Source organism: Erithacus rubecula (genome assembly GCF_903797595.1).
Source record: "Erithacus rubecula genome assembly, chromosome: 1".
Classification (NCBI taxonomy): Eukaryota; Metazoa; Chordata; class Aves; order Passeriformes; family Muscicapidae; genus Erithacus; species Erithacus rubecula.
Genome location: NC_136658.1, coordinates 20,616,016 through 20,638,687, shown reverse-complemented (window position 1 = coordinate 20,638,687; position 22,672 = coordinate 20,616,016). Strand labels below are relative to the sequence as shown.

Genomic DNA, 22,672 nt, shown 5'->3' with positions numbered 1-22,672 from the left:
TCTGTTTAGAAGAACATGGTCTGGCTGCAAGAAGCCATTTCCTTCCAGCCTACTTCTTCTTCTCTTGAATATAAGGCTATGCTGCCTTCAGCTTAGGGAAAAGAGGAACATACAGCTCTAACTTGTTTTTTCCTGTGTAAACAGAAAGTTCTCTATTAATTCCCTCTCTCTTTGCAACAACACAGCCAGCTAATGAGGTCCCAGACTTGGCTCTACCATTGTAGCTGAGGAGCTCAGATTGCCTAAAGGTATTGCTGAAGATACTACTCTGCTAGATAGGCAGAAACAGATTATCAGGATGTGTGCTTGCTGTTCTGGATTAAAACAAAACAAAAAAAAAACCAAAACAAAACAAAAAAAAACCCCAAAAACATCAGTCTTTGAACAGTTTATATATTCAAGGGCATAATTCCAAAGAGTTTATTTTTTAATTAATTTCACATCCAAAATAAGAAATATTCAATCATCAAATCTATCTGACCAAAGTAAGCTTGCTTTTCAGTTAAGTATTTTTACAGCCCCTAAGTCTTAAATACACAATCCATTTCTTGTTTGTCCTGTGTATTTCAGGCCACTCAAATGTGAGATACTAACTTATGAGCAATCTCACAGCTCACAGAACATTCTGACATGTCCATCTGACAGAAATAAAGGGCCAACATACCACAAATATCTACCTTTGCTCGTACTGTTCAAAAGCCACAGACCACAATATGAGAACTTGCAGAAGTCAATTCCCTTCAGCTGTTCTTAGATGCTGATATTTACATGTAAAGCTAAGTCAAGTCATGTTCAATGCTTGAGAGTTCTTGAATAGGGCAACATCACATATCTTGTCATGCCCAGGCCTTAAAGAAGGAGATTATGTATTACATTCCTTTATAGGACAACTTTGCATCGTACAGAAAGGCAAATTGTCATCCAGAAATGTAAAAAGCCAGCTTCAGCATAATTCCTAAACCTCTTATCCTGAATGACTGACTGAGCAGGCTTACTTCAGCATTCAAATGCTTCCATTGCTACTCTTAATTCAGACAATGGATCTGCATTTCCACTCAGGGATGCAGGCTCTTTCTGTGAGTGGTGGTAAATGGTGCTGCATCCAGCTGGTGACCAGTCACCAGTGATGTTTCTCAGGGGTCTGTGCTGGGGCCAGTTCTGTTCAATATTTCCATTGATGACATGGATGAGGGTATTGAGTCTTTCATTAGTAAATTTGCAGATGACACTAAGTTGGGAGCATGTGTTGATCTGTTGGAAGGTAGGAGGGCTCTGCAGAGACCTGGAAGAGTTGGATGGATGGGCAGAGTCCCATAAGATGAAGTTTAACAAGTCCCAGTGTCAAGTCCTGCATTTTGGCCACAATAACCCCCTGCAATGCTATAGGCTGGGGATGGTGTGGCCGGACAGTGCCCAGGCAGAAAGGGACCTGGGGGTGCTGATTGGTGGCAGGCTGAACATGAGCCACCAGTGTGTCCATGTGGCCAAGAAGGCTAACAGCATCCTGGCCTGTGTCAGGAACAGTGTGGCCAGCAGGAGCAGGGAGGTCATTTTTCCCCTCTACTCAGCACTGGTGAGGCCACACCTTGAGTGCTGTGTCCAGTTCTGTCCCCTCAGTTTAGGAAGGATGTTGAGATTCTTCCAGAGGAGGCAACAAGGCTTGTGAGGGGCTTGGAACACAAACCCTGTGAGGAATGGCTGAGGGAGCTGGGGTTGTTCAGCCTGGAGAAAAGGAGACTTGAAGGTGAGCTCATCACTCTCTACAACTTCCTGAAAGGTGTTTGTAGACAGGGGGTTGGTCTCTTTCTCCAGGCAGCAATTGACGGAACGAGAAGACACAGTCTCAAGCTGTGCCAGGGGAAATACAGGTTAGATATTAGGAAAAAAGTTTTTCACTGAAAGTACTGGAATGGTCTGCTCAGGGAGGTGGTAGAGTCACCATCTCTGGATGTGTTTAAAAAAAAGACTGGATATGGCACTTGGTGCAATGGTCTAATTGAGGTGTTAGGGCATGGGCTGGACTTGATCTTGAAGGTCTCTTCCAACCTAGTCATTATTTGATTCTGTGAATTCTTCACAGCCCAGAATTACTAGTATGAGATTGACAGAATGAGATATGAGAAACTCTAATCCTATATCCTGACAGGATAGGACAAAGAAGATGTGAAATTCAAGTGAGCTAAGAAATCTTACTGTGGTCTCCCATCGGAAAATGTTGCTGTGGAAACAGAGCCAGTTTTCAGAGAGATACAAGCGTCCTTGCAGCAGGATATCCTTCTGGAGAGCACAGGCGTAATCTGTGTACAGAGAGCAAGAGCAAGTCACTCACCAACTGACTGCAGCACAGTTGACCCAAACCTGTTAACTAAAACAAGACAGGGTATTACAGTACAATAAAAAGCCATTTCTTTCACTTTTAAGAAGTCTACGAAGGCAGACTTGTACTGGCTTGTATCCAGACCATTGTTCTGGGAACAGCCCAAAGCCAGACTTGATGGAACATCCATGTGAGGACAGCACTCCATCTATCAACCCCTGTGCATTGTCTTAGGTTTTCAGAGAGAAGGTGTCAGGCAAGACCAGGAGTACGTGGGTGAAGTATTCATTAGACAGACTTCAAACAGCCTAAACAACAGAATACACAAATATTTTACAGTACAACAGATTATATTGTCAACTCCCACATAACAGTAGTTCTGTATCTGGTATTGTCTGAGCCAGAACTTTGGTTTTGTGTACTACAAGAACAAACCAAATACAGTTCTTGTTCAATTATCAAGAAGTTCAGGAATCCCCAATATCCTAACTTCAAGCTATATATGCATTTACAGAAGCCTTCATTACGATTTTTAAAATTCTCTAGCATTTCCCCCCTCAAATAATCAAGTGGAAGTAAATTTTTTTGTAACAAGAATGAGGCATGTATACAAGCCCTTGGAAATGTAACTACAAATAGAACTACAGAAGCTTAAATCTAAAGAAGTGATTTGTAAGTTCATGTTTAAGAATAGTCAGATACCAAAATGCTGACAGAGGAAGGCATCAGGAGTTTGAAGTTAAGGACTTGAGGAAAGTATTAGTAAGAAGCTGCATCTGACTTCTGTGGTTTTTAAGAGAGGGATTCAGACCTATAAAGGTCATCACAGGGCAAGTGATAAGCAACCCCACTCTGACCTACCTACACAAAAGAGAATATCAAACCTAAGGGAAGAGATTAGCATTTCTCTTTAAGTTTTCAGAACCAGTAACTTAATACATTGCTTGAAAACATTTTCAGGCAAGTTATAGTGGCACTCCTTTAAGCTCTCATTTAGAGAGTCTAAGTAATTACTTTAATTTTAAGAAAATAATGCGTTATATAATCTTTATATACAGTGCTCATTACAGTGGAATAGTTGCTTATTTTTAACAGCTGATTTAAAAACAGAAGCAGTAACCATTCTTTTAATGAACAGCAGCAAGCAATGGCTTCTTGCAGCACTGTAAAGCCTGTACCAAGTTCCTCTACACCAAGCAAAGGAAGAGCTCCTTACTTGGAGGATGCAGAAAGTCCTTTCAAGGAAACACTGCTTTTCATGGGGTAAAAAAAATGTATGGAAAAGTAGTGGCTTTGCTTCTGGTGGAACAGATTGTGTTAACCCACTACTAAATCTTATGCTAAATCATAGGCAGTCTCTTCTTTGACACTGTACTTCAGAGTTTGCTCCATGGATTTCTGCATCAATCAAGTGTAAGGAGAAATATCAAAATAATACTTTGAAGTAATATCCTTTCCTTCTGTTTTACATCCCTATTGAAGTATTTTAAAATGCAGAAAGCATTTCAGAGGATAACTGCCTCCTGAGGCTGGAAAAAGATACAGGGATTTAACTGCTTCAGAGCTGGTGCTTGCATACTGCCAAGTATACACTAAACAGCCTCTCAATATTCACTTCCTTAAAAGTTGCATAAAATGACATATGAACTTTAAAAAGTCACAATGCCTCTTTTGTATGAAAATATACAGTGTATTTGTTACACAAACACAACACAGGCAGGTGATAAAGGAGAGAATAAGGTGTATCACTAAGCAAATGAGGTAAGGTTATATGCTTGCTTTCTTTAGATTCTGCAGTGGAGTGAAACAGAGCTGGAAAGGGAACATTTCAGTGCTGAGAAAAGTTATGCATCACAGTCTGATATTCTCTGACACCTGCTTCTTTCTTCTCCCATTCATCTGAAAAATAAGTCTTTTAAATTACAGCCACCCACCCTGTCACTTAGTTACAAGAGTCACATTAATCAAGGTGCCTTGGGCAAGGGTATTAGCTCGAGGGAGCAAGGGGAAAGTCTTTGCTAAGGATAATCTACCTAGCTAAGAGTCTCAGAAACAACATCCTTTTTTGTTGGGTTTTTTTTGTTTGTTTTTCCCCACAAAGCAGGCAGTAGAGGAGTATGAACCTGGCTTTCCTTGAAGGTATCTCATGCTAGTTCAAAGACAGGAGAATAGTGAGTTATCAGCTGTAGTTAGAATTTGCCATAAAAAAACCCAAACTCTTTTGGCATGACTGCAATCTGAAGTCAAACAGAAGACAAGGACTTTTTTTGTGACTACTTCTTACCTACTATAAGTTTCTCCGAGTCTGGCAGATGAGAAAACTGTCTCTTGAATTCCTCACTCCTATATTTGTAAGTGGAACTTGAAAGCTGCAACAAAGAACAGTAAAAGGTTATGCAAACAGATTATTTTCAGCCATCAACTGTCTTCATACTGGATGTGAAATTTTATCTTGAAGAACAAATGAACTTCCAAAGAGCAATAAAGAATAGATGGTATTTAAATGTGACCATCATTGTAACTTTATGCTTATTTATGTAAGACTATTTATTTGGCACGGACCAACCTATTCCCTGTATCAGGCCAGATGCCAGTCACAAGGCATTACAGTGCTGTGACAGCAATTTGCTCCATCCATAAGGAAATGAGAGCTCTTCTGGGACTAAATATTCTAGCACACACTAGAGTGAAGAGGCAGTAAGGACACAATACAGAGGTGACAAAAAAATCAAGCCCTCATGGAGGCTGATAGAGCACAAGGACAGAACCTAGAACATCACTGTCTACTTGGAGCAGCACTTCAGGAATACTACAATGCACTGGATTTTTCACCAGTTACTTTAACTAGACCTGTACAAATAAAGGTAATAGTTTCCTCCAGTAAGAATGAACAGCAGCACCACCATCACTTCTAGATTTTCTGTCATGTTCTACAGTTCATCCCATTTTGAAGATATCACTGTCTATGGTTTTATTAAGTTGGGCAGTAAACTCACAACAAAGAGGACTACCTTGATGGACTTTAACTCCTTACTCCTATAAATAAATGTGCCTGCTCCCACTCAAATGAAGAGCTTCAGCACATTCTCCAGAAAATATTCTGCATAAGAGTCCTACTTTTCAGTTGTAAGAGGATCTTTTTTTTCTTAACAGATATTTGACACTTATTTGAGAGGTGGTCATAAATAAATGCTGTATAAAGCCATGACTCAGCTGGACTAAAGTTATTAAAGGAAGAAATCACTTCTAAGTGTTCCTAAAACCAGGTATAAATATATTACAAAAACCTCTTTCACACTTTTTTTTAAACCTTTCTAAAGGTCTTAAGCACATGGATACTATCCTCCACTTGAGCACCTGTATCACTCCAAAACCTGACATTCACCATTAAACCCATCTCCACCATAAGATTAGCTGCTATTTCTATTTAGGGTGGGGAAGAAAGGAGGCAAAGAACCACTTTTGACTGTATGACCATGCAGCATACTTACTTTTGACACATTCCTGCAGCATGTTAGTTGGCCACTACCCTTTCACTATGTTTGTGCTTCTCTAAAAAGGCCCAGGACAAAGACAGCTTTATCTTCAGCTTGATGGTCTTTTAATAAACTAGAGCCAATGGTGCTCCCACCTCCTCAAGATTCCCATATTTTGCTCTTTTTCACCAAGGACATTTGTGCTTCTTGCAGTTAAAAAGTTCCCTGAACACCACCCTACACTCACATCCTACAATAGTTTTGCATCTCATACTCAAGAATTGAGCTCTTAGGCCACAAGAGCCCAAGTGCAACCTCAAAGTCAAGTGTTTAAGTGCATGTAAAACATGAAAGCAAAGTTTCCCTGACGCCAATCAGCTTTTTTAAAAAAAATGTCAGTTTACATTTTAGTACCGTGAATAAAATGAAGTCTTTATGTTTTACCTCCGAGTATATATTTGTTGTTAACTGATATTCTGAGCATTGTAATGCAAAAAGGCAGCAAGGGATGGAGACAGAAAATATATCCACCCCACCCCTTCTGAGAAAAGTAAACCTGAAAGGTTTGGGTGTAGCTAAAGAGGAACATGTTAGACAAGTCTCCTCTAAGCTGTAATGCCTTCCAGTTATTTCTGTGACTATAAAAATAACATTCTTGGAAAGCATATAATCTGCTGAAGTAGGTGGGCTATGGTTCCTTGGCTTGCAACATCTAGCCCTGAAATGCACAATTAACTGATCATGCAAAAAAGGCACTCAGTATCTGCACTGCTTTGAAGGAACAAAGTTCTTTGCAAATACTCTGGAAAGAAACATAAGGAAAAATGAAAAATTAACTCACATCTGTAAAGTTTCCACCTGTAGTTCCAGAGTCCCTATGGTTTAAACAGTCCTGTCTCAGCTGACTGAAGCCTGGGCTTGTGTTGCTAACGCTAGCATACAGGGAATAAAAGAACTGGTCTGCCATGAGAGGAAAATGAAAGTCACAATTTGTGAAATCATGATTTAGGAAGCAATACTTTTAAGGAGAAATGCGGTTTCTCAAACATGTTGTATACAAGTGCTACACTGAAGTTCAGCGTTTTTGTGGCTGTAAGACAAAAGGAATAAAAAAAATAGGAGCATCACAGTATCACAGACATTTGTATTAGTGCCTGAATCAGCTAGTTCAACAGCTCTAGGAATCCAGACTCAGGATATTGAGTTTTACTTAGAACTGATATTTTTCTAGACCATAAAACCTGCTACAGATTGGAAACCCTTTCTGGCATTTAAATATTGTAATGAGTGACTGGACTATAAGAAACCCTTATTAATTGTAGATTTCTACTGAGTTCTTAGGACACTAATGCAGAGTCTGCTCTGAATCTTTATCTAATCAGCTGAAAAATGTGAGCACGCAAACTTTTGAACCTTATCTTTTTCCTGCTTTGCATGAAAACTAGCTCATTTAAATCTCTAATTTTTACCTATTCAGTAGGTGGCTTGATTGAGAAGAGATCCCTCAACAGACTCAGGAAACAGGAGAGGCAATTTTAACACTATTGGCAATTTCAGCTTCCTTCAAGTGAAGATACAACATCGCTCCTAATCACTACTATAATGTCCAACATGTGGCAGCATTTGAAGCAGGTTACCACCTCTGTGTTACAAAATCTAGCACCAAATATTAAAAGAGGAAAGGCATAAAACAGGCTGGAGCATGGCACTCACAAGATGAAAACAACTTGTTTTTAATACAAACACATTTCTAAGTTTAATTCAAGTCATCAGGCAATAATCTCAGGCATTTATGGTACTGCTATATTTAATCATCAAGGAAATTATTAAGTGCAGCCAACAACTTATAACCATTTTTCATCTGAAGCCACAAAATACACAGAAACCTGTAAAGCAACATAAACAGAAAACCATTTTCAGTGACAAAGTTTTACTGAAGACAGTTATGTAAGAACCAGATACTGGAGAGACCAAACCAAATGATTCTCACACCTTGTTTAGAAATGGACCAGTTCAACTATGTAGTCATGTTCCAGAAGAAAATATGTAAACTTAAATAGAACTAAGACAAGTTATTTATAGGATAGAAGCTCATTAAAAAAACAGCTTCCATTTACATCTTCAAAGTGTAGCCACTGCAAACAATTTGAGCCATTTAGCAAACTGCAGAGGAAAATGAAACAATACCTTCTCCCAGGAGTTCAGCAAAAACACTAATCATTAGGAAATTATTTGATTGCAGATATCACTAAGCATGCAAATAAGCAATCAACTTCAGCAGAATGGTGTGCACATTTTTTAACAATCATCAATTACAGCAATAATTCTGCATTTCCTTTGTTAGTGTTTTCCCTTTGTTTTGAAACACCACAAAACCTAGGTTATCTGATAATTTGCATTCTTTAGTTGTGACATGCAGCTGTGAATACAACAGCTGGGATCACAGGTAAGCTGACCTTACCAGTAGGGTAATAACTCTCATATCACCTCATCTCAAGAGATGTTTCCCACTGAGCTTCAGTCTCAGTAACCACAACAGGCTCAGGCACCCAGAATCAAGCAAACTTTTAAAAAAGCTGCCCACACTACTACTTCTTTTATACTCAGAAGCCTCACTAAACCATCAAAATATGGCCCATGGAACTTACAGCTTTGCTCCTCTGTCTAACAACATATAAATCCAGCCCACTAATTCTAAACCCCACCTAAAAGATCACTTGACTATTCCCTAAAGACCTGTACTTTCCTGTGAAATTTCTGGACATAGTCAAAAACAAATTTGGGATACAAATTAGTAAGGTTAGGATAAAAGTACATTCTAACCTTATATTAGCATATTAAAACAAACATTAAGTATTTTGGCAAAAGCTGTTGCATTTCTACTGAATAACAATTTCTTCTGTATTCAAATTCATTTAAAAACCTTCTTAGCATCAGGAGAAAGAAAAAGAACACACCCTCCAGAAGAGCAATATCCAGTCAGAGAGAAGTCTGGATTTTACACAAAAGTCTCCTCTGTACTGCAAATATTTTTTAAACTTATCTGATACAGTAGGGAAAAATACCAATCCAAAACCTACCAAAAAAAAAAAAAAAAAAAAAAAAAAAAAAAAAAAAAAGGAACAAAACCAAAACAAAACACCAAACAAAAACCACTTAAACAAAATATACCAAGATCCCATTTTCAGTGAGATTAAAAACCTCACTAGAGGAGATGACAACCAAGTTAACAGTCCTGAACAAAAGCCTCATTTAACAGTGTAAGGCAGACAAACTTAAGAGTTCACATACTCCAAGACAGATTCACTCCCTTATTAACACAAGAACACCTTCCATGGCAGCTGAGATGCTCTCTCACCTGTAAAAGGTGCCAGGTCTGACAAACCTTTCCATCACAAATGTTGATCCCACTGCAGCCATTTCTTCAGTATACAAAAGTTCATTTATTATCTAATCTATAACACACAGGGCTCAGCTCTCCAGCTTTAAAACTAGAGCTCCAATGAACAAAATTCCCTCTGGAAAATCATAAAATATATATTTTACCTTTTTAAATTAAAACTCACTCTGGATGGAAAAATCCATCCTACCAATGGTTAGTTCTTCTACTAATATATTTGGTTAACTTTATCTCCCCTTTGTGAATTATTTTTGTATTGTAAGTTATTCCTTATCTCCTTCTGAGGTAGGGATAAGCTTCTCAAGTTTATTAGCAAAAAGATTTTTCTTTTTCACACTTATTCTTGCAGTTTCTCTGAATCCTCTCATTTTCAGTGTACTTATTGAAAGCTAGATATAGCACTGCAGGAGTTACCACAGATAAAACTGAATCACAAAATCACAGTGAAAACTCACATCCACATGACTACCAGTCTGCCTTATCTTTTTGCAGTTACAGGGCACAGTTTCCCATTTCTCCTGACAACAAGCACTGGGCTGCATGTTGGAAGTGTCAGACTTGTTCAGTTTACCTTGTCACATGAACAGTCCAGATCCACTCTGTTACAGTGATCTATTTTCACTAGCCACTTCTTGACAAAAATCACCCAAAAAAAAAGTGTTTAGGAACAACTTTCAGTCATTGAGTACTCAAAAGCTTTACTATCAGTATTAGGTTTTTTCTCCCTTGAAGGACAAAAGCACTGAACTTACACAGGGAAAGAACCACACACAGGACCTAAAGACATGACATTACTTAGGATGACTTACTGTGCTGTCTATAGTATACTGTGCACTTTGGTTGACTTTTGTTGATTTTGGGAGGGGTGTTGTGTATGTTTGGGAGTTTTCATTGGCTTTTTGGGGTTTTTAATAAGGAAATAATTGATCACAACTGCTTATCCACACAGATGTATTTAATTGATAGGTCATGAGAGACATGTCAACCAATTAAAGAAAAAAAAGAAATCAAGCAACTGTTGCCAGGGTTTGCTCACTGTATTCCTTAGAAGCCTGCTTTCCAAAAGTTCTCATGCTCTCAAGAAAACGTGAACAAGTTCCTAGTTAGAGGGAAATGTTTAGGGAGATACAGCTATTTTCCTTTATTTTCCATTATATGCTTTATTTTTCCTTCAGCTTACCTGGAGAGGGGAGTCACATAAGCACAGGGCCACTGGCAGGCACAGGGCTGTGCACTAAGGTCATTATGTCCCCATTCCTGTGATCCAGCCTCCCTCCAGCCTCTTCAGTGGAGGCTGAAGGAGAAAGGAACTCTAACACATCTTAGTGACTGAGCAGAAAACAAACAGCAGCATTCTCCTTCAGTGGCACCCAGCAGAACTTTGGTGAAAATATGTTTTGCTTCTGCTGGAAATACAGTATGTGTAATTTAAAGATGGGGATATTAAAATACAGGTCATTGGCAAATACTGCAGCAACTGTATCTTTCAGAGGTTAGTTTGGTTGGGGGTTACTAAGGTTGGGGTGGATTGGGGAGTGAGGGGTGGTGGCTGTGGTTTTTTAATCTATGAGACCAAATAAACAAGTACCTGGTTCTCCCAAAATGAGTGTTATTATTAACTAGTTCTCACATATGCACAGGCAGGCACACTGAAAGTGTCAGACTATGATTTACCACTAACACCAGGAGTTTCCAAAATCCACACAGAAACTCCTCAGAACTATTTTACCATGGAGAGCTGATGAATTATTGGATGCCCACTTAGAAAAGATTTGACACCCAGTGTCATGAAAGTTACTGAATGAGGTGCTTCTGAAAGAGACTGTTTCCATTTATTTTGAAGACTGGGTACAGCACACCAAAGCACTGTGTCACACAAGAATAGCCCAGCTCTCACCAAGTGACATAGACATCAGCCTCACCAAGCCAGCCTTGACCTGACACGTGGTGAAAGCCTGTTTTGCTGAAAAGTGGTCAGGAACTGGTCAACTTCTGGTCATCTACTGACCAGGGAGACCTGATCACAAGCATTTCCCCATGTGGAACATGAACTTGGCTGAGCTGGAATACTCCTCACAGAAGGCCTGGTCATTTCCTGCACCTCACCAGTCACACACAGTGTCCTTCCAGAGTAGGAATGAAGGAATCTCACGCTTGAGCTTCACCTATATAAGTAAGGATATCAAAACATGGTGGAGCATGACTGGAAAAACAGCCTAGAAACTCTACAACCAAAGTTGTTACAATTATGATTCTGACAGACAAGAAACTTAACATCCTATGAAATACTATGCTGCTAGCATCAGGTTATATAACTATAACAAAGGTAACATTTTTGTGAAGAAATTTTAAAACTAGCGTCCTCCCCAAGAAGAAAATTAAAAGACTTCAAGTTGAAAATGTAAACATGTTACTTCAGAGAACTCTGAGGTGCAATTAAGAGAATAAGTTTTTAGAGAATAGTTAGAGAATAAGTTTTTAACATTCTTAAAAAAAAAAAACAACCAAACCAAACCAAAACAGTAGAACAGACCTGGAAGAATTTTGTAACAGAGTATTTCAGTTTAGAACATGTGAGAAGCTCCCACACATCTCTCCTTCAAGGTCACAGCAGAATTAGCTCATTATTTTCGTATTTCACTGAAACGGGATTCAGCTGAAGGTGCTTGTTTCCAACAAGGTGCTTGAGAAACAAGTTGATAACCTTCTTATCAATTTTATTATAAGAAAGCCTCTTGCCATTAGTTGTACTATGTATTTTTTCCTGAAAAAATAAGAGCTTGGATTGAGAATATCCTCTGCTTATTCTGAAGCAATGGTTTTATAGTATTCAGTACTTTCTTTTTCTGCAAGTAAGTGCTTTAAAGTGAAGCCAATGTACTTTCATAACAATTCTGATTTGGAGATAAAAGTCTCAAGCCTGCCATGCAGAGTGCAAAAAAAAGCATATGCTCCATTTCAGAATGAAACTGACTGAGGCATGAAGCTAATGTAAAGTCAGAAGACATACACCCCGCTACACATACCTCCTCTAGCTGCTGCAGCCTGTTCCAAACCATACAAATCCCTGGCCAAAGCCTCTACAGCTCCCCCTCTCACCCACTTGCTCAGAGCTGGTGCTGGCCACCCTCCAGCAGTGCTAGCTAGTGTTCTGCCAGCCTCTGCCTGCATGCCAGCCTGGAAAACAGGCTGGAACACCCTAGCCTTGCAGAACAGGCACACAAATGCTGCAGCAACTGGGCAAAGAAACACAGGGGGTGACATTTAAGAACTGCCCAGCTCCAATCTAAAACCACTATCACCAAAACTGATTCTGGGAAGCAGACTGCAGTAGCATAAATCATTTCAAGTTCACAGAAGTCCCAAAGGGAATAGCAGAGGAAAGTACTATCACCAGGGAAACACCAGCTTGGAAAGAAGCATTTAGTGCCTAGCACTCCTCCTCTCTGCATCACTGAAGGCTACAATCCATGAACCAGCCTTAAAGAGTACATCTGCACCTGGCAACTCAGCATGGAGACAAATCTACTCTCACACAAAACGCAGCCACTATCCCCGGTTTTAAGTCAAGACCTTAATGAGATGCCTTCTCAGACTGAGCTCCAGACAGGGCATGCTCCATGCACACCCAAATTCCTCAAAATGTGTACATCACCAGCCCCCAGGAGCTCAGCTCTTCATAAGCACTTTGAGGCAAGGGATACAGGGCTCTGCATGCCCAACAGATCTCTGCCTGCTCTGAGGGGAACAGCAGGCATGCACCTATTCTGCTTTCTTCATGCTGGCTCTCCCTCTCCACCTGCCTTACCTAGGACCTGTCTGCTACATTTCCACAACTAACTACATGGAGTCAGCAGCAAAGAAAGCCCTTTCCCAGCACAACCCTGCTGATGGTTTCCTGAATTTTCTGAGTTTCCTATTGAGGAAACTGACAGAAGAAACAAAAATGCATGTCGAGGCATTTTAATCACTCGGATTTAAATCTGAAAGGAGAAGATAATGGAACACAAAGAGGCTGTATTTACAGTCATTTTGCAGCCCTGACTGCTGGCTAGGATAAGTAGCTGTCTCTGTGCACTTAGCGGGGTGGTGGCTTCCAATAGCCTGCAGTTCTGCTGTCAAGATCAGCTACATATGTAAACAGAAGGAACTGGTTTCACCAGAAGAACAAGGTAACTCTTCTGCTTTCCCAAAGCAAAGACAGGATACTTCACAGGGGAATCTCCCTGTGCTGAAAGAGCAGCAAAATATTGGGAAGTATACCCATACAGAAAAATATTCACTGCAATTTATTTCCATCAGAAAACCAGTGAGAGGATTCAAAGTGATCTCACAAAGGCCTTATTGGGGTACCTTACTGGGTACCAACGTGACTCAGGTCTCAAAAAAAGCATTAGCATAGACTGCTTTAAGTGCATTTCCTGTTTATAAGATAACACCATCTGCAGCTGATTGAACACCTGAGTGTGGACATTTAGCAATTAATGTGTGCAATTAGCAATGAGGTTGATTATTTCAGTTTCAAATATAATTATTTATAGAATTGCCACCAAGCACCTCTGAGTTTGGATGAAATAAACATTTAGATTTTAAATATGACAGTTAAGTAAAATTTCAAGAGCTTTGGAGTTCCATGAACAAACATCTTCCTCAGTTCTGAATTAGAAATTGAGGTGCTTTTAGCTTTTAAGAGCTAGTATGTCCCAATCATGTCCCAATCACAGATTTATTCAGCATCCTCATCAATACCTCCCTAACTGGCAATAACATCTTTGAACCTGGTAGCAAAACTATTCCTATAATGCCCCTGACCAGAACCACATATCATGTTGCCTCCTCAGAACAACAGTACAAGCCAAGCTCACAAGGTTCTTAACTGCCCAACTCCTCCTCACTTTAGGGAAAAATTGTGGATCTGTACCTATTTTCTTGACTTCATAAATGCAGCATTCAAACATTCTTTTAATTCTATTTTAGTAATTTTTTCTACCCCTTGAAGATTTAACAAAAAGAAAGGAAAAAGGTAAATCAAAATATAACAACAACATCCTGTGATACATCAACTTCTAAAACAAACTTAATACAAATAAACCAAGTGTGTTTGGATGAACTCTTCACTTACTGTCTTAACATTGTACTTGAAGTGAGTTTGCCATCCTGCAGCACAAAGCCACCCTTGAGCTCAAGCCAATTTGTCTACTCCCCAGGCTAATTTTGAGTTTTGTAACTATGATGTCCAGGTTTCAACAGCCATAAGTGTACTAAATATTATGATGCAATGGTAATTAAAAGCTCAATCAAGATTATTTCCTTTTGGATAACAAAATACATTCCTTTCTGAACAGCAGTTTCATCTGACTCATATTTGTTTTCACAGCACGTGTGTGAAACAAGTAGCCAATGTTACTGGTTAATAACATCTGTTTTTTCACCTGATCTTTCATTGCAGGCTGCCCAAGTAATACAGAAAAAATCAAACTGCCTGTCTTTAGACTTATTTGATCCATTTAGCAAGCAGGGGGAAAATCCACATATTTTCAGGGTGAGGAAAAATGCCTTACACAATAAAGAAACTACAAGACATAACTTCTCAACTCATCTTCCTTACCTGCAACCAAGTCCCACCAAGTTCATTTGATGCCTAAGTAGCCAAATAGAGAAGCAAATGAACAGCACACTTCAGCTGGACATTTCCCTCCTTACCCTGGCAGTAAACCTGTCTCTCTGTCACTGCATCTACGATCTGTATTTAAGTTTAGTAACAGTGCCCAAACAAGGATCAGAAAACATCATGAAGGAAACAATCACCATGGCAGTAATTCCCCTTGGTGCAATTTAGTTTTCAGCAACTCCTAAAAGGAAACAAAGACTTTTGATCAGGACTACAGTGAAAACCTGAAGGAGGATATTAAACCACAACACTACACAGTTAATAATGCAGGAGTGACTGTGGCCAATTACATAAACTGCTTTGCTATAAATTACTCTGGTCATCTCATTAAGCCTGTCAGTAGCCCTACTGCACTTGAAATTCCATGGAAAGTGGCATTCACCAAGCAATTGCCCCAAAACTTATTCTCCTGGCTGCTACTAATGACTCAATATACCACAAAACAATCATATCTTGCACAGTTTTTTTCTACCTGTCTTCTTTCCCTCTCCCTATATACAAGTGGTTCACCCACAGCAGACTTGAAAAAAAACACAGTGCTGCACCACTACCTCTTTGCAGAAATACAAGCTGTAAACAAACAAAGGCAAAAAAAAAAAAAAACCCTTAAAAAAAAAATCTTATTGCCATATCTTAGAGTCTCCTAAAGCACTCATTCTGCAACTTAGGGACTTCACTTTCATCAAAAGGAAATCACTATTCCTAACACTATATAACCTCACGCAGATTTCCTGAACCATGTTGCATTTCTAATGGTTTGCCCCCAGTGACTAGGAAAAAAAAAAAAAAAAGTAAATCACACAAATCTGAAGTATTTTCTTTCTGACCTATTATACTTAATCTTCAGGTTCTAGACTAATATATATGTGTACAGTAATAATTCAGGTTATATAGAACTACCTACTGCTGCAGCTGGCAAAAGCTTATTTTGACACAGCACCACTGTCAGTCTTTGGTCAGAACTGGTTGAAGTTTTTATGACAACCAGATCTACCTCCATGCTCAGTCTGGAGCTGCACCAACAGCAATAAAGCCATTCCCAGCATGAAAAAAAGGGAGAAAAACCCCTTTATCCTAATCACCCATGTTCAAGGGTGGGTTAGAACTGCAGTTTGTCTTCCTACCAAGTTAAAACTGCTGCTGTATAATCAGTGCTATCACAGGGCTGAGAAAAGGCACCTGTTCCTGGAGATTCCAGTAGATAAACAACATGCCAGTCCTACAGCTACAGTGAAACCTATTTGTAGTAAAGTTAGGACATTTAAAAAACCAAATAAAATAAAAGAAAGCCCAAAATACACCAAAATGCAGTATTAATGGGCTTAAAGGCTTTCATTCTTTTTGTAGACCTATAGCAAATAATTTAACCAAATCACATCTTCCTTAGCTTCATACCAGCAAGTAAAAAGGCTAAAAAATCTCCTCCTATGTAAACAGAATTGATGTATCTCCTCCACATCCCAAACATTTGGAGGCACAGAAAAGAAGCAGCAACACACCAAGTATACAACATGAGAGCTTACTGTCACAAGGCCTTAAATATCAGCCCCCAAAACAATTACCACTTCAACCAGCCCAATAGCCATTCTAAGAGTGGTGTGAGTCTTCAGAGAAATGAGGAAGGAAGATTCAAGTAATTATAGATAGAAGAAATATTTCATTTAACCCTATGAGTATTGGGTCCCAAAGTGCATCAATTTGTATCTGTGCTTCAATAAGTTACCTTCCAAACTGTGATACATATCTGCCTCCCTCCTTGTGCAGGTTTGAGTCATATATGCTTACTGTGTTCTTGCCATACATATTGTCACACACTCCCCAGACTAGTTCTTTCTTGTAGAAACCAGATCCATGCATGTAAAAATTCAAAATACTTTCTCAATCCTGTGCAACCTCAGTTGCTCTTATAATATGAAGAATAAAAGGCTTATTTTCACTTTTCACTGTAACAATTATTTAATTCCATTTTTAAACTCCTTCACACTGACCAACTCTTTAAACTGGCATTACACTCCAATCAGACACCTTGTAAAGCCTCTTATTATCTTCTTTCCAACACCTCCCTGACATCTCACATTTTCAAATTTTTAAAGTCTCCCAGATACAAGCAATTTTCCAAGACACTCATTTGATTTCCCCTCATTCTACCTACCTTTTAATTCCAAGGGAAGGACTTACTTTTTTGGGCTTTTTTTCAATGGACATTCTTCTTATTGCAGACATACATGAACTTTGACTGTTCATTAATATAAACTAGAGTTCCCAGATGCAACACCCTCACTTTTGATGCAAGGATCCTTTTCATTAGCTTCCTCATTCACCTTTACCTTCACCACTATGGTAAGAAAATACTTAAGGCTTTCATAGGTTTCTTCTTCCAAGGATATGAAACTGAACCATATTTCAGTATGAAGGGCATACAAAAAAGGATAAAAGAGTGAATTCAGAATCCTGAGATAGGGCTTCCATATATAACAACTTCCAATCATATTTGACTTTCATCATCTATTTGCAGCTGCCAAAACTAGGACTATTTAATCAACTAGAGATAAAAGCTTTACAGTTTCCAGTGGAGAGAGAAAATCTCAAGATTATGTTTGTAAGCAGTCTTCTGCTTCCATTTATAGAAGTCTAGCTTTGTCCATCTCCAGGTAGGGGGGTGAAAAAAAACCCCAAAAACAAAACAAAAAATAACCCATGACACACCATCAATCTTAAAAATAGGAGTTAGTAATACTATCAGTTTAAGAATTGCTTACAGAAACAGAGAAAACTAATTATTTCTCAAAATTATTCAATAAATATATCCAAAGTATTTTTTTGAGAGATAAGAAAAATTCCACATAGCAGCATACTCTTCTGCCCTCCCTGATAATTTTTCAGCTGCCCTTCCTTTCCCCCACTCACCATAGCCAGGAGACAGTGTCCCAGAGACTGCCAGCCCTAGCCTGCTGCTAATTGCATGTGCTCAGCACCTATTGAGCATTCCTGATACCTGGCCTGACTTCCAGAGGCATGGCACAACTGCCTACTCCCACTCAATCCACAAAAAACTGAAGCCAAACCAGTCAGGCTCTAACATCCACATTTGCAAAACACGAGTACATCACTCTCAGAAGAAATGAGCTCTTGGAGCAAACCCAAGTTGCTGGAAACATGCAGCCTCACCAGGCAAATAACCCTGGCAACAAAGCCAATCCCTGGATGCTACCACAGGCTAGTCCTGCTGTTAGCAATTCCTCCATCCTGCTGGGAATGAGCAGGTTCCCAACTGCCACAGGACACTAAGATCATCTTTGTCAAATGTTAGTGACACATGCTTCACACACTGCAACAAGCTGCCTTCCATGCTGTCACCTACGCATTTACTGTGACTCAGAATTTAGGGAGTTTTAACGATTTGTTTTTAATAGTCAGCAGCTGATCATCAACCTTGTGAGTTATTGAAACATTTTCTGTCAAGAGAAAGGAGAGATGCCAATGACATAACATTTTCAATAGAAGATCTTAATTTTCACCTCAGATTTGTGACTTCTGGTTCTTGCTGTTTTACAGTTGCTCGAGGCTGAGAAAATAAGCACCATGGCTTCCTACAACCAGACTGGTAAAAGCTTTTAAAACTAATCAGTGACCGACTGTAAGGCAACAACATTTCCAGCCACAGAATTATCTTACAAAAGGGAAGTATTTACACAATTACTCTGTTTTAACTGCAAGGTCATATTTGCAGAACCAGATAAACACCAACATCAAACACAGGTCTTGGAGTATAAGTCAGACAGAAGATAATCATTTAATCAAACTGGGAAACACCTCACTCACACACAGCTGCCACAGCACTGAAGAAACTCACCACCCTGAAAATACAGCACACATTACTACAGGAAACAGAGTGGCACTGTGAGGACATACAATACCTGCACTGTGCAGGCTCAAAGCTCTGTCCAAAGAAACTTCAAGCCTTCAGCATTGTGACTCAACCCTAAGAGTGCAAAGCCAATAGCACAGCTACATTCTCCATATAGAATACTTTAATGACTTTATTTTCTATTGCCAGGCCTATCAAGGAAACACCAAGTTGTTAACTGCAGGTCCAACAACCTGACCCCAAGGTTTATTCCTTGCACAAAATACCACCTGCATTAGTGGCTGTATACAAACCATCATGCTTTAGTTCACACAAGCTAATCTGCCACTTAACAAGAGCACAGCTGGCAGTTACACTGTCTGCACAGCATGACTTCCTATCGACTCAGGCACAGCTGGGCACAGGCAGGACAGCCCTGGACCATCCTTGTCTCTGTAGGGATAATGAAGAAAATACTGAACACCCCAAAAACTCACTCTAGCAACACAAGTCTATGACCTGCTGGGATTTTATTAGGCCTGTCCCATTTCTATTGGTTCCATATTACTACTGCTCAGTTGAAGAGTACACGTGCATTTGGGGGGATTTATCCTATGGCCTGAGATGCAAAAACAGATGTCCTGACCACTAGGACATCTACTTGTGAACAGGAGTGATGAAAACATACAAGCTAGAGTTATAAATATGGAGTTGGGAAATCTGATTCCACCCTCATATTCTGCTCACAGCTCTGCCATGGATTCCTTCTGGCCTTCACTAGTTACTCAATCTTTCACCTGCTGAGCACACTGTGACAACCTCATCAGGAGAAGGACACAGTAGTCCAGATGATGTTCCTATGAGCTGAAGTACATGGATGTACTGAGAACATCTGATACAGAACCCGAGTCAGATTGCCTTCCTCACAGCTCTGGCACTCTGTGTCTCCCACAAGATCAGCTGGTACCCTGCCTGTGGCTCCATGCACACATGGCCTCCTTCCCTATCAAACAGTAACAATCCACACACCAAATTAACAGCAAAACATACACTCCAAGCTTACACACATCCACCTTCTCTCAAGGCATTTTAAAAAATCTACCAAAAGAAAAGTACTGAAATGAGCACTTATTATTACACACTTTGCTTTCAGACAGGTATTTTTGCAGAAATCAAAATAAATTGCTTCTTTTCTGCCTTTCTTATTTACAGAATCAATTTTTACGGAAAATACAATAAGCTTATTTACTCTTGTGGAAAATAAATGTGTTTACTTGACAAAAACAAACACTAGGAATGCAATTCAGAACCACCAACCACCACCAAGACTCAAAATTCAGCCCTTATGCTTAAAAAGCATCAGGGCATCAAAAATGTCTTTTTAGAAGAAAGACATAAGAAATACTGGATGGGTTCATGCCAGCAACTGGGAGACAGGACTGGCACAGAGGCCACAAGTTCTGTCACTAACTTGATCCGTGACATCAGATAAACAACTTCACCCCCTCTCAGTCTCACCTTACACTTTAGTAAGCCAGTAATGATAAAATTACCTGCCTCGCTACATGGGTGGAGAACACTTTACTAATTCATGACTACAAAGCAACTTGAGAACTGTGGATATAAAGCTTGTACATATACACACATATGTAAATTAAAATAGACATGTGTTATGTTTATAAATTAGCACCAAGTTAGGAGAGAGCTAAAGCACATTACCCAAAAGCTCCAGTCAGCACTCCAGCTATACTGAGCAGGACCCTGCATTTTCTCTGTGCATGAATTAAGAGTCTCCTCTGAATCAGCAAGTAGCTGGTTAATAAGACCATGATCCACTCCATGAACTTCCTGTGAACAAAGAAGTTAGGTATGTAATCCAACAGTGTGGAGAAAGGTGAATCAAGATGGTTAGTCCATTTAACAGCTGTATATTAAAAGAAACCTGACATGGTAGTTTCACCAAGGTGAGTGACATGGAAACACTTCCCACTGACAGCTTTTTCATTGGTTTTATTGTTTTCCCCTACACTATACTATATTTAATTATATTTTACATCTTTTATCAGAAAATTGTAAAAGTCCCCCAATGTGCACATTGAAGCAGCGCAGATGCTCAGAACAGAAATAATACCAACAAGAGTGCAGCACATCCCAGGAACCTGTGAGACCTTTCAGAACTTGAGAAAGGTCATACAGGTATAGCATTTTCACCAGAGGACCAACATATATTATTATAATCCTGATAAATCAAGTGTTTATACTTGCTACTAGTTACAGGATAAGCTGTATAGAAATACAAGCCAAACACTTCAGAGACAAATAATTTGACTCATATCACTTACTACAAAGGTAATAACCAGCACTGCTTTCTAATTCTGTAGCACTCTCCCTTTGTTATCAGTATTCTTCGCTTTGCAAGTTAGTTTTACTTTATGAAGGGAAACTAAGCCACAGAATGCCACTCGTGCCATCCCACCCCGCAAACGGTACAAAGCCAGCCCGGGGCCCTAAGCAGCAACCCCGCCTGTACTACCGGATCCGCCGGGATGAGGCAACGCTGGGTTTCACCCCCAAACCAGCGCAGACCAGGGGTGCTGGGCCACCCCCGCCCAGGGGCTGGGGACAGGCTGCCGAGGGCACAGACACCCCTGGTGCGAGGGCAGAGCTGCCCCGGGGGCTTTTCCACGCGAACACTTGAGCACCTCCACCAGTTGCTGCTCCCCGCTCCCTCCCCACCAAAACGCCGGGGTTCAGCGGCTGCCCGGCAACCCCGCAGCCGCCTCCCCGTTGGGTCCCCGGGGAGCGAAGACCCTCCCGGCGGGGACCCACTCACCGGGGAGCCCCGAGGGCCACCCTACCCCCGACTCCGCCTCGCCCAAAAAACTTTCGGGGAGATGGGTGGGGACGGCGGAGCTTCCCAGCGCTGCCCGCGGGGCCGCCGCCCGTTCGGGCCCGCCCGGGAAGCCGCCCGGGAAGAGAGCGGGGCTGCCGCCCCCCGCACCTACCTGCGAGGCCCGCCGCTGGCCGGGGGGCGGCAGCCGGGGGCACGGAGCCCACCGGAGGGGCGGGCGGGGAGCGCAGAGCGCGGCGCTTACCATGGAGGGGGGCGAGGGCCGAGCAGCACCCGCCAGCTGCCTCCGCGGGGCGCACGGCGGGGCCGCGGCCGCCATTTAAAGGGGCCGGCGCCGGCCGCGCCGCCGGCCCGCGGCGGGAGGAGGGTGCCGGGGGCGAGCGGCGCCGCTGCTCCCGGCGAGAGGGAGCCGGCATGAGGGGCGGAGGGCGCTGCGGCGCCTCCGCTCCCCCCCTCGTCGGGCCGCGGCAGCCCCTCTGCAGCTTCCGCAATGGTTAACTGGGAAGCGTCCGCCGGTGGAAAGTTTGAGGGCTGTAGTAAGAAAAAACTGCCGGCTGCGGGGGGGGGCGGCTTTCGCTGCCTGCTGCCCGAGGGACAGTCCGCGCCCGCCGCCCTCCGTGAGCGCAGCCGGTTAAACAGCGCCCGGGCGGCAAAACGGCTGCCAAATCCCAAATCCTGAGTTCGGGGGTTCGACAGAAAACACTGCCGAGAGGCCGCTCCGGGGGCTCCTGAGGGGAGAGGGGGAATGCTGGCTGCGGGCCGAGCGGAGGATGAGGTGCCATAAAGGAAGGCAGTGAGGGGGGTTCATCCCGTGGGTCTCATTGTGGAAGCTGCTGAGCAGCGGTGAGTGGTTTCTGCCCCAAGTTCTGAGCCCCCCGAGGATCCTCAAATCAGGGGACCCAACCAGAGCAATGATGGCTCGCAGATTTGCACCCTGAGCTCCCCCCACAGGGAAAGGAAGAGCCCTATGAGGTGCAAAGAAATCACATTGCTGGTAGTTGGCTGGTAGATGATGAAAGTGGATGGATGGATGGATGGATGGATGGATGGATGGATGGATGGATGGATGGATGGATGGATGGATGGATGGATGGATGGATGGATGGATGG

At 41.4% G+C, this 22,672-nt stretch overlaps 1 protein-coding gene across 5 annotated transcripts in view; it reads right to left on the bottom strand.

Annotated features, from left to right (window-relative positions):
* The window catches only part of GRAMD1C (GRAM domain containing 1C), a 52,072-nt gene extending 29,742 nt beyond the window's left edge, over nucleotides 1–22,330 (bottom strand). For 2 of the 5 annotated variants that reach the window (XM_079322186.1, XM_079322187.1), the window contains exons 1-4: nucleotides 21,717–22,330; nucleotides 20,431–20,559; nucleotides 4,602–4,686; nucleotides 2,194–2,297 (exon numbers count right to left, since the gene is read on the bottom strand). In XM_079322186.1, the coding sequence (XP_079178312.1) occupies nucleotides 2,194–2,297; nucleotides 4,602–4,686; nucleotides 20,431–20,559; nucleotides 21,717–21,881 (483 nt within the window). In that variant the 5' untranslated portion in view covers nucleotides 21,882–22,330. Of the gene's footprint in view, nucleotides 1–2,193; nucleotides 2,298–4,601; nucleotides 4,687–20,430; nucleotides 20,560–21,244; nucleotides 21,569–21,716 lie in introns of those variants that run through there. The other 3 variants (XM_079322188.1, XM_079322190.1, XM_079322189.1) reach the window with 3 other exon arrangements.
* Nucleotides 22,331–22,672: the final 342 nt, after the last annotated feature.